The sequence below is a fragment of the Scardinius erythrophthalmus genome (assembly GCF_964197995.2).
Source record: "Scardinius erythrophthalmus genome assembly, chromosome: 13".
NCBI classification, from domain to species: domain Eukaryota; kingdom Metazoa; phylum Chordata; class Actinopteri; order Cypriniformes; family Leuciscidae; genus Scardinius; species Scardinius erythrophthalmus.
In genome coordinates, this window is record NC_138233.1 from 4252139 (window position 1) to 4268646 (window position 16508).

General features: G+C 35.6%; 1 protein-coding gene across 2 annotated transcripts in view; it reads left to right on the forward strand.

Moving 5' to 3' along the window:
* Nucleotides 1–3825: 3825 nt before the first annotated feature.
* Nucleotides 3826–16508, forward strand: part of f8 (coagulation factor VIII, procoagulant component) — a 31115-nt gene continuing 18432 nt past the window's right edge. For both annotated transcript variants that reach the window (XM_081382567.1, XM_081382568.1), the window contains exons 1-10: nucleotides 3826–4043; nucleotides 5034–5131; nucleotides 5217–5339; nucleotides 6538–6750; nucleotides 8959–9132; nucleotides 10752–10976; nucleotides 12137–12392; nucleotides 12467–12647; nucleotides 14725–14812; nucleotides 15181–15398. In XM_081382567.1, the coding sequence (XP_081238693.1) occupies nucleotides 3895–4043; nucleotides 5034–5131; nucleotides 5217–5339; nucleotides 6538–6750; nucleotides 8959–9132; nucleotides 10752–10976; nucleotides 12137–12392; nucleotides 12467–12647; nucleotides 14725–14812; nucleotides 15181–15398 (1725 nt within the window). In that variant the 5' untranslated portion in view covers nucleotides 3826–3894. The remainder of the gene's footprint in view (nucleotides 4044–5033; nucleotides 5132–5216; nucleotides 5340–6537; nucleotides 6751–8958; nucleotides 9133–10751; nucleotides 10977–12136; nucleotides 12393–12466; nucleotides 12648–14724; nucleotides 14813–15180; nucleotides 15399–16508) is intronic.

Genomic DNA, 16508 nt, shown 5'->3' on the forward strand with positions numbered 1-16508 from the left:
TATTTCTGCTAAATGTTAATTATATAAATTATTAGTTCTTTAGAATATGAATGAACGTAACTGTCACCGTCCTAAGTTTACTTAACTATATTACAATTACATCCTAATCTTATTATGACAAACTATATATCATTGGAAAGGTCTAAGACTCCTAAATAGATATTTTAAGACTGTTTTTTTGTTACAAATTATGTAGGAACAGAGATAGATGAATTTATGACAATAGTGCACCTCAAAAAATCTACATCATAACAGGAGCTCTGACCTTTGTCACAAAAAGTCGACACACACACTTTTAGTAATTGAAACTTTGGTTTTCATGCTACAAGTTCATAATAAAACATATAATCTAGCATTTGTCAATACAAAATTAAAAAATATCTTCTAAAAAGTATAATATATATATATATGTATTATCCTCTAAAATATAATATAATCTTTTTTTTACGTCATATTTTATTAGTTAGCATAAATTAGGTATCATTTGAAAGCTTACGAACTCATCCTGTGAAACTGTTTTGAAATTGGATGTTGCTTTACCATAGAAACGGTACTCTAAATTCTTTTATCTGGCTCCTCCCCTTTTGGGCGTCGTCATGTTTCATCATTTATGATCAAAACCTTTTCTAATCTTGACAAAACACATATTGTCAGAAAGGTCCAAGTCTCAAGGTTCCATATTTTGTGACAGAAGTGATATTTGGACAGAAATGTATTAATTTGTTACGGCAGAATGCATACGATTAAATTCAATGGAATGTATATCACCCGGTGGCTATTTGTGGTATTATGCCTAAACAAAATCTCATAGGAACTTCAATTTTTGTGATATCAACTTCAAATTTGGAACACAACTTGGTTAGATATATGGCTTTGATTTTATAGTAATTTTATAGTAAATTTTTTTTGGAAAATATATATTTTATATAAAAGAATAAATATTAAGTACAGTATGTTTGATTTACTGTAAATTTAAACTTCCATAACTTTTTCATACTTTCATTTTTTGAAGTGCTTTCACTTCAGCAATAATCTGCTGAGTGTTTTCTTTAAACTTTAGGTCTATAATCCAAAGCATCCTTGAATTGCAACCATTTAAGGTTGAATAGTGCATTTTAATGTCTATTCTAAAAAAGGGGGGTGACAGAAATAGACGGGAAAAGTGGGGGTAAATAGACATGGACTAAAATCCACAAACCTCACATTTTAAATTGAGAATTTTAAGGCATGAACCTTTTTTTTTCATGCACTGGTAAATTTTGAGATTTTGGGCTATTTTGCTTCTCTAAAACATCTGAAATATACATTAAAGTTTATTTTATTACACTTTTCTATTTGCATTTTGCATCTGTAGATTTCACTGTCAATTACAATACATATCTTTGAAGGCTTTTCCCCATCAGAAATGTCCACTTCTGTCCATCAAACCTTCCTGTTTTTATCCTATCTATATTCTAAAGTTTTTTTGTTTTGTTTTTGTTTACTGTAGGGTTTGTATATATATATATAGCCTATATTCTGATTTATGGAGTGATAAAAGAGAAATGTCCAAAATCCCTTCTGTAAAATCTCTTAATAATTTCCAGCTTTCTGTTCAGGAAACATATACAAATTAGTGCATATTTAATTGTAGAATGCTTCATTTAAAACAAAACATTACAGAAAATGTGTAATACAAAACAACTGTCAAGGTGTACTGTGATTAACCAACTGGGAAAGTATGGTGATATATGTTAGTTAAATCCTTTTGTCTTTTCTTGCCTTAATATGCATTAGTTTTTAGGTGGATTTTCCCAATTTACTGTCATGACAAACCCCCAGTTTCACAGACCAGGCTTAAACCTATCCCAGACTAAAATACATGTTTGAGATCATTTTTACTAAAAAAGCAACTTTAACTGACATATCTAAAAATATGTCATTGCCATTGTTTTGTCTCAAGATGCACACCAGTATTATTATTATATATATATTTTTTATAACAGCTACTTAAAAGTCCTGAATTGAACTAAGGCCTAATCCTGGCTGAATCTAAGCCCTCTCTGTGAAACCACAGTGGCCAGTTGCATAAACTGTTAAGACTAGTCTTACAAGTTAGTCATCCAATTTTATTCTTTAAAACTGTTAATAACTTTTTTAAGTCAGTAACATAAAAACGTAGATTGGTCTAATTTGACAACGAACAGTAAGACTGATTACTCGTAAATAAACACTGATCATACTAGTTCTTAAGACATAGTCTTAACATAATGGTTATGTTTATGCAACTGGCCCAAGGCCTATATGTTTTTCAAGATTAAAATCGCGCACCGACGAGGATGGGATTCGAACCCACGCGTGCAGAGCACAATGGATTAGCAGTCCATCGCCTTAACCACTCGGCCACCTCGTCACAGCTGGCGCAATCCTCCTGAACAGGTGGACCTGGAGATTTCAAAAATAACCTCAACTCGGTTTATTGTTACAAGATAAATTGTAAAACAGAGGATTCTGTTCTATCTACGGGTTGATCAGGTGAGTGAGGACGTCCAATCACATTCACGTTTCTGTATCTGTGTGCTCGCTCCCGTCCCGTTACTGCAATGTCCACTAGGGGGCGCCGTAACCTTCTTTGCAAATAGTCCCTGTTCTGTATAATGTTCAATGTCAGGGAAAAAGTGTTAAAATAGAGAGAGATTGATAACGAAAGTCAGAAGAGGGAAATATGTCATATTTACCGTCAATCTCACACCCGCTGTATTAGAACCACACTCACAGCAGCGTTTACAAGTTTTCTTGTAATTAGTGTTATAAATGTACATAAACTTTTTTTAAATGAAAATATAAAAAACGTTGTATGATTACTGGTGCTGATGACCGTTAAAACCATAGGTTAAAAGAAGAATCGCGTTAATCCAGTCTGTGAAAAAGGTCCCATAATATCATTCCGCGATATCGTTTTGTGTGACGCGGTCAGCACTTGAGAAATAATATCTCTCCGCGCTTCCAGTTCCTCAGGTGATGCGTGCCACGGTTTAATTGACTGTCTGACACCAGTTAGCTCAGATCAAAAGAGGAAAATATCACAGAATGTGTTGTATGACGTGAAAAGTAATGAGAAATTATTTACCAATTAAATTAAAATAAAACCCAACGAAAGTTCTTTCAGAACTGGAGGAAAAGTAGTTCTTCAACACTGATTAAGTCATAAAGAGAACGGAATAGAAACTATTATTCACAAAAAGTATATAACCTATTAGTACTGTTTAGTCAGATGTTTTCTTTCTACAAAGCTTTACTTTACTATGGTTGTCATAGTTTATGCCACATAGGTCTAGCCTATAAGAAAACACATTCAATTTATGTGTCAATACCTAAAACAATTACTTTCAGAAACTTTCCTTGGAAAAACTTGATAATCAGCCACAACTAAGACTTCCATATTCTGTGGTTTCTGTAATAGTTTCATTCAATTTAAAATAGATATTTCATAATATCTGTATTTTCCAATGTTGGAGTTATTTTTAGCCAAAAAGCATGGATTTGTGGTTTTGTAAATGTGGGTTTCAGATAAAAACAAAATATTGTTGGTCCTGGGCGAAGAAAAATGAAGAACCTCTGCTTTAAAATTGTTTCCAGTGATAATGTAACTAAATATGAAGTAAATATGAAGACTATTTTGTAGTGCTATTTCTGCTTTTCATGCGGTAAAAATAGGAATTTACAAAACCCTACACACCGCAATCCATCATCCTTTCTTTCTCTTCTTACATCATTCTTCCTATGACTCAAAGCCTCATCATTACTCAGTCTCTCTCTTTCTAAGCTCCTCCCTAAACACTTCTCAGTTATATGAGTCCTGACAGCATCCCAGCATCACATTCAGTCAGCGTGTGTCTAACTTGAGCTCCAGTGATGAAGGTCGTGCCGTTCCTCCTCTTCCTCACAGCGTGTCTGAAGTCTTCCAGTGTCCTGGCGAAGACTCTAGACTTCTTCATCGCAGCAGTGGAAACCAAGTGGGAATATGTGTTTACAGACACAACAGATCCTTCTGCAAACCAGAGGTGGGCACTTTTACTATCATCATGCACACATAACAAATACATGCACTAGTTTGATCATAAACCATGCATCTTTTATGAACATTTTTACACAGTGTTCTCAAAAACACAACAGAGAGTGAACTGGAATGTGACCATAAAGCATAATGTCAGTATAATAAGGAAACAGCTTTGAAGAAAGAGTTTTATCTTTTCATTAGTTGACATGGACTCAGTCCAGAAACATTCAAAGGCAAAAAACTTTGAGGACTGTCCAAAATTCAATTACGCTCCCAGTTAAACAGAGCATAACCAAAAGTGAACAAAGTCTCTAATTATAAGTTAATAGCTTGATTGATCGTTTGAAGCCTACTTTTTATTTTTTATTTGATATATTCTAGTAGTGATTTTCAATCTATGAATAGTGCATGCGGTCTGAACAAACATCTTTGATTTGGTGTTTTTAGAACAGAGTGTGATAACAGTTCATTAGTGTGAAACCGCAGCGGATCATTCGCTGAATATGCATATCTCTTGCAATAGATAATCCTTTATGAGGCATAGAACATTCTGTTACTAGAAGTCAACACTGGAATATCAAAAGACCATATCTGGTATAATTACATTAGTTAAGCTTAGTTTATTCATTTATTTGAAAAGGGACCATGTACAATTTTTAACATAAATGTTTCCATTTCATGCATTTTGTACCAGATTTACCCAAAGGCTGATTTTCATCCATATTCCCTTCACGGGTCATCACTAACATAAATGATAAAATAACACAAACGGTTCCTACGTACGATAAAACATGCATGCATGCACACACACACACACACATATTCTTGTACATCTATCTTTATGAGGACTTTCATTGACTCAATGCAATCTCTAGCCGCTTACTCTAACCTTACCCATCACATCTAAGTGCCTAACCCTAACCCCTGTGTTGTATTGCATTGTATTGTGTTGTATTGTATAGATGGGTAGTTACAGTTTATTCATTTTTAACAGGAAATTTGCATCTGGTGTGCAGAAATACACCAAGGCTGTATATACAGAATACACCGATTCCACTTTTACAACACCAAAGTCAAAACCTCCATGGGCTGGTCAGTATAAACCCTTGCTTCTCATGAAAAACATTAAGATGTTTTGAATTAACTTGGACAGAATGTTAATTTATTTCTGTTCCAGGTATTCAAGGCCCGACCATCAGGACAGTGGTGAACGACAGGGTTGTGGTGCACTTCAAAAACTTCGCCTCACAGTCTTTCAGCATTTCTCCCATCGGCGTTCCGTACTGGAAACAATCGGAAGGTAAATCTGAATGAATGTGCTGCGGATTCGCATTCATCTTCTTGGAATTCAGTAGACATTTGCAGACACTTTTATCCAGAGCGACTTACAATTGAGGAATACAACAAGTGATTCATCTTAAAGAGGGAATAAACGTGAGAAGTGCTAGTGCTAGCCATCGTAAGAAGCTAGAACAGGGACAAATTAAAGGGATACTTCACTGATTAGCTTTGTATCGGTAGAAACCCGGTAGTATTCTCAAGTGACTGTGCTTCCCTCCCTCATGTGCCCCTGAGACGAGAGATTTCTGTATTGTGTGTCTGGAAAAAAACTCAGATGACGCAAAAATCGTCATTTAGCTCATCAGAGGCTCGTTTATCCAGAGGCGAGAGACTCCAGCCAGTAGGAGGAGCTCGTTCCACATGTGATCAACCCGCCCATAGGGGGATCTCACGATAAAACGCCGTCTTTTCAGTTTCGAGTCGACTAGTAGCCTAGCTGTGTCATTTCTCCCGATACTGCCTTCTGTAACCGGTAGGCGTGGCTTGGGCGTGTCCTCGTAGGGCAGTGAAGCAAGTGCATTCTGGGAGTTGTAGTCTTTCATCCACATGAGCCAAAACTACATTTTCAGGCTTTTCTCAGTCTAGAAGGCACCAACTTCTATAATAATTTCACATTTCTACTACATAAATGACCCAATTTAAAGACACATTCATCTTTCCAGCGGGGAAAAATCCCTTTCAGTATCATCTTACTAAAACATATTATTGGAGATATAGTGAGAATTGATATTTATATGCATTTTTTTTTGTTTTTTAAGTAGTCTGCTATACTGTTATGAAGATCTACAAGCATCAGAATTTATTCTTACTTTTTGAAATATCCCTTTAAGGAAGGAGTAGTTAAAAAGCATAAAGGAGGATAATTAATTCCAGACTGCACAATTAACTTTCACAGCATCGGGAAAACAGTGCCTGGAATGAATTCAAAGCATCATTATAGATTCCATTTGGAATTCTGGAATTTGTTTTGTAACACTGGAGATGCTAATAAATTCCAGGAGTGCTTAAAGAACATGTGATTTCCCTTTTGACAGTTGCATAAATATGGTAAGTCTGGGCTTACCCAGGAAAATGAAAGCAAAATGAAAGCAATATCCTGGCCGGTTTAAAAACCCATAGCGTGTCAAGATAAACCTCAACATCCTTCTGCTTTTCAGGCGCGGGGTACGAGGACTCCAGTTCTGTTCAGGAGAGAGCGGATGATGCAGTGCCTCCTGGCGGATACTATAAGTACGTTTGGGACATTTCCCCCAACTCCGGACCAACCACATCAGACCCGGAGTGCCTCACCTACATCTACTCCTCGCAGGTCGACATCGTGCGAGACTTCAACAGCGGACTCGTCGGGGCTCTGCTGATCTGTAAAACAGGTGCGACTATGTTCTGTTTGTGTGTGTCAAACATATCAATTTAGAAGTATAATATCAGTTTAAAGCTCCAGTATGCGACTTTGGTATTTGACCACAAGAGGGCGCAGTTTCAACAATAACAAAGGCGAAGCTTGATGACGCTATGAAGGAGGTGACGATGGGAGATGTCGTTTTTTTTTAATGCGTTTTCACCATCTAGCGATGTATCTAAATGGAATTAATGAATCATGATCACGGATGAGGTAATTTATTCGTTTTTGTATTACCTGTATGTCTGATCGTATTATTTTATTTCATCATAATTAATGAACTGCAAGGAACGTGAAATGTTATGCTATATTATCCCGTTACAACATACAGCTATTTGTCAAATGATTTGTTTGGTTAATGTTGTCCAGTTTTACGTTTTTATGGTTAATGCCGTGTTGTGTAACGTGTTCAAACCAATATCTAAAAGTAAATTTGAACGAACATTTGCAAGTAATGACTAAATATATTTTTTTAACATCATATCCGATTGTATTTAATTGTACTGCCATAAGCTCGGTCACCACACGTGATAAAAAGCCTTACCAAAGTACAAAGAGCAATATAACTTTGTTTATAAGTGCTTTTATTGACAGTTGCATGTCTTACCTGTCTATCAATACACTCGCGAGACCAGAGTCTCGGTCAAGTCCAAGATTGACGCGCAGCTCTCTCCATCTCGAAAACGCCTGCCGATATTTATCTGGGTTTTATTCCTCCGTTTGTCACACAGTCTGAGTGTATCCGAATATGGACACTTTCGTTTTGTTGGCACTTCCATACTCGCCAAACAGTTCGTGATCCATAACAGCTATAACCATACAGTCTATGGCTATAACGCTTTAACCACCACTTCCGCATTTGACCATGCGATATTCCGGTGTGTTGGGTCATATTTTTTATTTTATTCTTTTTTTATTCTTTGTCAGACGTCTTTATTGTTTATTGTGATAAGAAAAAAAAACCTCAATAAAGTTGTTGTAAAAAAAAAAAAAAAAAAAAAAAAATCCGGTGTGGTGGAATATCCTATCACATGGTCCACACCGGAAAAAAGGGATATTGCGTCACTGAGGCGCGACATTTCTTTTCCGGGACGGCCAGTTATTTAAAATCGGAATTTCTCTGAAATAAAAAATCTTTGGAGACTTTTGAGATATTGTGAGTACACAACTGGAGGAAATATATCACACTGTGCAAGTTATTTTTGGAAATTTTATTACAAAATTCCTACATATTGGAGCTTTAAATGCTTTTTTTTAAACAGGTGTGACTCTGTTCCTTCAATTCAATTGAATTCACATTTATTTATATAGCGCTTTTCACAATGGCATCGTTTCATCGTTTCAAAGCAGCTTTACAGAAAATGCATGAGTCCATATTACAATTTAGAGAACGATCTGTTATCAGAGGTGACTGTCTAATTATGTATTTCAGAAATGTACATATACAAAATCACAGTTAGCTTAAAATGTATTAATTTAAACAATGTAATAATTAAAGGCTGAAACAATGAGCTCATTGAAGTCATGAATATTTGTTTGTTAACAAATGATTATGACGTTCTCTGTTGAGATGTGTCAAACATATCTATTTTTTTAATAGTAAAATATCAGTTTAAAGGGGTCCAATTATGCTTTTTTACATGTTCAGCTTTCTTTAGTGTGAAAAAGCTCTGCAAAGTCACTCCAAAGTTTCTGAACTCCCTGAAACGCCTCCATTGTAGTCTTGAGTTTCTTCCGGGAACGAACACGTCACAATATTCCTCATTTAAATAATTAATGCGCAGAATAAAGGGGCGGGGCCTGGTTGAGTTAGTTAGTAGTGTGTTAAACTGGTGGTTATGGTAAAGGGCGGGACATTTCCCAAACACACTCGAAGCGCTCGACCAATCACAACACACTGATCCAGCCGACCAATCAGAGCACAGTGTGCTTTTCAGAAGGAGGGGCTTCATAGAGACAGGAAGTAAACAGAGCGTTACTGACAGACTGGGAAGAGAGGAGCCGCAACAATGGAGAATATGAGGAGAATAATCAACATTCAAGCAGGAAAACCTGTTCTAGAATAGCACAAAAACAACATGGCATAATAAAAATACATAAAAATAAAAGGGCATAATAGGTCCTCTTTAACCACTGAGGATTTGGACAGGACATGTCCTGTAACATTTGACTCTTTCAGAGGCTCTGACGGAGGAGAGACAGCGGAAGGCAAAAGAGTTTATTTTGTTTCTCGCTGTCTTCGATGAGAGTAAGAGCTGGTACCAGGAAGTGGGCAGAGCAGACAAACTGAAGAAAACACCCAGTCCAACCCAGTACCACACCATCAATGGATACATCAACTCTACATTACCAGGTGACAAATTACTTCTTACACTACTGGTCAAAAGTTTGGAATAATTAAGATTTTTTTTAAATGTTTTTGAATGAAGACTGTATTTATTCAAATAAAAAAACAAAATTTGTGAAATATATTTAAATGTTCCATGTGAATATGTAGTAAATTGTATTTATTCCTGTGATCAAAGCTGAATTTTCAGCATCATTACTCCAGTCTTCAGTGTCACATGATCCTTCAGCAATGTCGAAAACAGTTGTGTTCAGCGGTTTTGAATTGAAAAAATTGTGAGGTAAATAGAAAATTTTTTTAAACGAAATTAAATAATTGTATTCACCAAAAAGATGCATTCAGTTGATCAAAAGTGACAGTAGAGTAGATTTTTATAATGTTACAAAATATTTCTTTTGAACTTTCTATACATCAAAGAATGCTGAAAAAGTGCAGTATCCATAAAAACCGTAAGCAACAAAAACAGTTTACAATATCTGTAATAATAAGAACCATTATTAATAAATGAGCATCAATAAATGAGCACTATATTAGAGTGATTTCTGAAGGATCATGTGACACTGAAGACTGGAGTAATGATGCTGAAAATTCAGCTTTGATCACAGGAATATTAAAGTTTACTATAAATTCACATAGAAAACATTTCTTTTCATTTTTATGCATTCTTATTTTTGTTACTGGGGTGAACAAATTCTTAACAGGATAGATAATATTTAACTGTTTTGAGTTGACATGTTATACTTTAGAGGTCGACCGATTCATCGGTTTTGCCGATCAAAAATCAACACCGATAGTTTTTCCGGTGCTTTCTCAACAATATGTTCATGCAGCCGACAGAAACAAACAAATCAGAAACGCATTCGATTTCAGTTCTTTTTTTATCACTACAATACATATTATTTTGATTAGATAATCATCAAGTGCCCATAATATATAAGCAAATAAAGTGAAAGACTATACATGTAATATACGTCTACATTTATGTAATTGTAATGCTCTGGCCTTTGCAGATATTTAAATATGGCCATCTTTAAGCATGACTCTTTGGATTTATATGAAATGGTAAAAAATTTACAATAAGAATCCATTAACTAAGGTTAATAAATGTTGTAGAAGTATTATTCGTTTGTTAATTTTAACATTTAGTTATACATTTGAAATTCAAGGTACAATTGTATTGCTCAAATATTAATACATGCAGTAAAAACGTATATTGTATATTGCATAATGCATATAGTTCATGAAAGCTATAATACATCCTCATTAACAAATGGGATTTGCAAAGTGTTACCTATATGAAAATGTACATAGGTTTCTAGGTTATAGCTAAAGAGACACAAATTTGACCTGTAATATTTTAATGTTTAAATTATTTTCTGTAGAACTTCTCATTTTAATATATTCATATTAATATATTTAGCACATTTCAGTTCAGCACTGTTTTACTTGGAGTGTTATGTTAGTTTTTAATCCAGTATCCATTTAAAAAAATATCGGTTTAATAATTGGTTATCGGTCAAACCTAAATATTGGTATCGGTGAAATCCACTATCGGTCGACCTCTATTATACTTTACATGTTGTAATTCTCAAACGTATTCTGTATCTCTGCTCGTGTTTCATCAGGTCTAACCGTGTGCCAGAAGAGCCCGCCGGTGTCCTGGCATCTTATTGGTCTCGGCTCCACCCCAGAGATCCACAGCATCCAGTTTGAAGGACACACCCTGAAGGTGTTCGACCACAAGCGAGTAACCGTGGAGATGACCCCCATGACCTTCACTACGGCCCTGATGAAGCCGTCCGCTATCGGGAAGTTTCTGATCTCTTGCAAGATCCACTCTCATCAGACCGGTAAGACTCTTTCAATAACATGATGTACAAGGTTTTGAATATGCACAGTTTTGAATTTTACTGTAATAATTCTCATCCGAATATCATCAGTACTTTGTAGGATAAAATAAAGGCAATGTCGATGAGGTGAAGTGGGTGATGTACATTACATTTTCCACAGAAATATGAAGCAAGCAGCACAATTGTTTTCAACATTGATAATAATCATAAATTTGTCTTGAGCATCAAATCATCATATTAGAGTGATTTGTGAAGGATCATGTGACACAGAAGACTGGAGTAATGATGCTGAAAATTCAGCTTTGATCACAGGAATAAAATTATATTTTACAATATATTCACATAGAAACAAATTATTTTGAATTGTAATAATTTTTCACAATTTTACTGATTTTATTGTATTTTTGATCAAATTAATGCAGCCTTGGTGAGCAGAAAAGACTTTGAAAAGCATTAAGAAATCTTAATCTAATGGTATAGTGTAACTTTTGCAACATGTTCGGCTAGAGAGAGCTTCAAAAGTTAAAAGACAATAAAAGAGATAAAGTAAACTACATCTTAGTGATTATGCACAAAAAGCTTCATTAGGAATAGGAGGCATGCTGGGTTATCGTTACTGATGAGACATGTGACGTCTTCAGAAGAATAAAAGATCATACTTGTGGCCAGTTACGTTATACATTGTCTGGATGTTTAAGTGAAAGAGCGAAATTTGATGTTTCATAATTCCCTGAAACGCCTCCACTGTAGTCTTGAGTTTCTTCCGGGAACGAACACGTCACAATATTCCTCATTATAATAATTAATGCGCAGAATAAAGGGGCGGGGCCTGGTTGAGTTAGTTAGTAGTGTGTTAAACTGGCGGTTATGGTAAGGGGCGGGACATTTCCCAAACACACTCGAAGCGCTCGACCAATCACAACACACTGCTCCAGCTGACCAATCAGAGCACAGTGTGCTTTTCAGAAGGAGGGGCTTCATAGAGACAGGAAGTAAACAGAGCGTTACTGACAGACTGGGAAGAGAGGAGCCGCAACAATGGAGAATATGAGGAAAATAATCAACATTCAAACAGGAAAACCTGTTCTAGTAGAGCCTGAAACAACATCAAGACTTTGTTTGAATTTTTCTCTAATGTTCAATTTAATCCTCCTCTCCAGCTGGTATGAATGCATTCTTCACTGTTGAGGACTGCCCTGAACCTTTGGCGGTCCCAATCCCAGACAAACGATATGTCGTACATTCTGATGAGAATGAGCCGGAGGAGGATGAAGACAACATGTTCTCCATAGTGTTCAAGCAAGGAGGCCCTGTATCCGTGCTTCGCTCGAGCGCCAAGGGAAGACCTAAAGTGTGGGTCCATTACATCGCTGCGGAGGAGATAGACTGGGACTACTCATCTAAAAGCGGCAACCGGTACGACTGTGAGCATGTCCTGAGACGAGTGAATGTGAAACTCACTGAAACTAATGGTGATTTGCATGTTTCAGGCCTTTAAAGGCATCAGCAGCAGAATCTGAGTGGTTCAGGAAAGGTCCTCAGCGCTTGGGTGCGGTTTATAAGAAGGTGGCTTTCGTCGAGTACACAGACAAGACCTTCACTGAGAAGAAAACCACCGGCAAAATGCTGATGGGTCCAGAGCTCAGAGGGGAAGTGGGAGATAAGTTTCAGGTACGAAACGGTTACATCACAACAGCTGCGATTTGATGATCGTGTGTATATGTGACCCTGGATCACGTCTCCAGTCTCGAGTCGCACGGGTATATCTGTGGCAATAGCCAACAATACATTGTATGGGTCAAAATTATCGATTTTTCTTTTATGCCAAAAATCATTAGGATATTAAGTAAAGATCATGTTCCATGAAGATATTTAGTAAATTTCCTACCGTAAATATATAAAACATGTATTTTTGTGAGTGAATGCAGCACAATCGCCAACATAAATGAACAACTTTAAAGGAGATTTTCTCAATGTTTCAATTTTTTGCACCCTCAGATTCCAGATTTACAATAGTCGTATCTCGACCAAATATTGTCCTATCCTAACAAACCATACATCAATGGAAAGATTATTTATTCCGCTTTCAGATGTGCAAAGAAAATAAATGTACAAAAAAATGACCCATGTGACTGATTTTGTGGTCCACATGTCACAATCTCTAATATTAATTCATTAAAAAAAGTTATTACATGGTTTTGTGGAATACTTGATTCTGATTGGTCAATCGCGCCCCGATATAAACCGCTTAAAGCAGATAACGCAGGCTCATCCGGGTCACTGAAGTCAGCAGCGCTATACACTCGCTAGGAACGGTTTTTCATTGTGGAAGTTTTGCGTTTGGTGAGCTAATAAAATATAAAAATTCAGTCGAATCAATATTTTGTGTAGTTATTTAATTATGCCATCCAGTATCGTGGACTCGCTCTCTCGTTTCATACAAACGCTGCCGCCATTTTGCGACGATTGTTTTTTACACTTTTGGATTACAAGATAACAAACAGGTACGATTTTAAAACAGTTTAATCTCAAATCAATATCTCTAATCCCCATAATTATTAATGTGGCGAATGCTGTGTAATAAGTGTCATGACTGTATACCGTATCTCTTAAATGTCCGTCTAGTTTAAACTTGCTCTCTCCGTGGAAGTTTTGCCTTTAAAGACCTAATAATATTTAGATTTGGATCAATATTTCGTGTTTAATTATTTACTTATGTGGAATAACTGTGTAATAAGCAGGATAAGGTACATCTACCCGGTTGTTATCTCAGAATAAACCCCCTTCGCGTTGGGGTCCTGATCACCCTGTCATTGTTTATTCTGAGATAACAACCGGCTGGATGTACATTATCCTTTACTTACGGGCAACTGGCGAGCAACACCGTTTCAATTTCAATACATTTTTGGGGCTTTGTTTGGCGCCGTGCTGCCAGAAGCAGTCCGTGCATGAAATAAATGTATTAGAAAACATAATATTTAGCAGTTTATTTAGTAAGTATTTATTAATCATCAAGTAACCAGAGTGGGCAATTCTTTTCAGGTGGGAAAATACCAAAATCCATATAAATATTATCCCATAAACGTTCTCATAACAGTAGAGCATGGCACTAGCAATGCAAGGTTCATGGGTTCGATTCCCAGGGAAAGCAAGAAAAATGAAATGTAAGTCACTTTGGGTATAAGCGTCTGCCAAATGTATAAATGTAAATCTCTTCACCTTTATGTTGTTCCAAACCTGTATTTCTTTCATGGAGCAGAAAAAGAGAAAGAATATGTTGGTTACTCTTTTGCATTTCAATAAAGAGAGTTGGAAATTACTATTCGGTGAGAGATAACTGACAGTTCATCTTGATATTCAAAATCGTGGATCTTTTCATCTATATTGTGACAAATTTGTGTGAACAAATGATTCAAGATTCAAATTCAATTCAATGCTGACTTTAAAGTGTTGAACTTATTGTTAAACAATTAAATTTGGGTTACACTTTATTTTAAGGTGATGTGGTTACAGTGAACTTACTCAAATAGTCAGTACTTAAGTACTGAGTAAAATTAATTAACTACATGAACTTAGGGTTAGGGTTTGGTTTAGTTACTTGTAATTATGCATAATTTACCGTTATTACTATAGCAAGTACATGTTGTAACGTGCAACTACATCACGTTAAAATAAAGTGTTACCTAAATTTGAGGTAATGATTTTTTCAAAGCTTTCTGAAATACACTCTTTTGTATATCTCTATTAGATTGTTTTTAAAAATAAGGCCAGTCGACCATTCAACATTTATCCAAATGGCCTGACCAGCGTTCAGCCTTTGAAGACAACAAACCAAGGTACGAGACGTTATATTCTTACAATTTATTTTTCATATTTTCCATTTACATATTGTTTTAGATTTTGATAAAAGTTTTTAAAATAAAATTAGTTAAAAACTATTTTTAAATGTCTTAATTATATTTCAGTTTTAGTTATTTTAGTACTTCAAGTTAAACAGAACATTTGAGATATTTTGCCTCGACAATTAAAATATGTTTACATTTGATTTTATTTCTGTTAATGTTTATTTTATTTCAACGAACAAATAAAAAACTAAAAATATGGTTTTATTTTTTGTTAAAGATAATTACTCTGGTGTCCAATTGAGTGGATGCAAATGACTTTTAATGGGATTAACGCATTTTTCTCTGTTTGTGGGTTGAAGTTAACCAGGTGGATCTTCGCTCTCTGGCCGTTCCACCAGGTGAGATAATGATGTACCTCTGGAAGCTGACCGCAGAAGACGGACCCACAGATGCCGACCCACGATGCCTCACACGCTTATACCAGAGTACGGTGGATCCCGTTCGGGACGTGGCGTCTGGGTTGGTGGGACCCCTTATCATTTGCAAATCCCTATCTCTGGACAAAAGAGGCAGAGTGGTGAGCAGAAACCCTGATGTAGATCTGATCATCTCAACACGGGCTCATTTGAAACACGTGATTTCATGTGGCGTTATTTCTGCAAAATTATATTGCGTTGGGGGTGTAACGAGACCCTCATGTCACGATTCGATGCATATCACGATACTGAACTCACGATACGATATTATTGCGATACTCCAAGACATATGATAAAAGATTAACTAAACATTTACTGTTGATTAAAATGCTAAATTTGATATTACAAGATGAAGATGAAAACACAGAATTATTTTAGATGAATTGATCTTGAAACGTGATAAAAAAATAAAAAAACAAGTGCGATGCTGTACCGAGTTTAGTATGCCAGAAAAGCCAAACATATGGAGATGGTGATGTGATTATGGAAGTAAAATAATGACAAATGTTTTTGAAACAAAAAAGCTTGTTACTACTAATTGCATTAACCCTGCTTGCATTTTTATGCATTGTATTTTCAGGGCTTGCATTTTTATGGGCTGAAATACAACATGGTTGTATTTTTAAGCTGTGAATATTTCAATTCAAAACATTTCACACACTTTTTCATTAATAAAAAATTCAATAATCCATATTCACCTTTCAGATTTCACTTCCAAAATATTCATTCTGTTTAAAAATACAACCTATAATATTCGACAGGCAATTTTCGGTCCATTTTATTCCGCTTTACAAATTCATTGGTTCAGATTCGACAGAAAATTCAACATTTGACTTCTTGGAACGGCAGGAATATCAGTAGATTGCCGATCGCTAATGTATGGGTTTATGCAATGCATATTTTTTCAAGTAGTGCAATTCAACAAGCTTTTTTTCAAATGTTTCGAAAACATTTGTCATTATTTTACTTCCATATGTGATGCAAACGTGAAAATGTATTGCTTTACAAATCATGCACTTATGGTAAAAGTGTTTTGAGTCCATAACAGTTTTTGAGCAAGGAGCCATGAATAAATAAGTCGTAGCTATAGATGATCTGACCCTGTTATCATAACTTTTGTGAAAATGTTTATGTTTTTCCAATGAGCCTATGTTGATTTATCAGATGGATGGAAATTATAATTAATAAATGCTACCTATAAGTATAAAGAC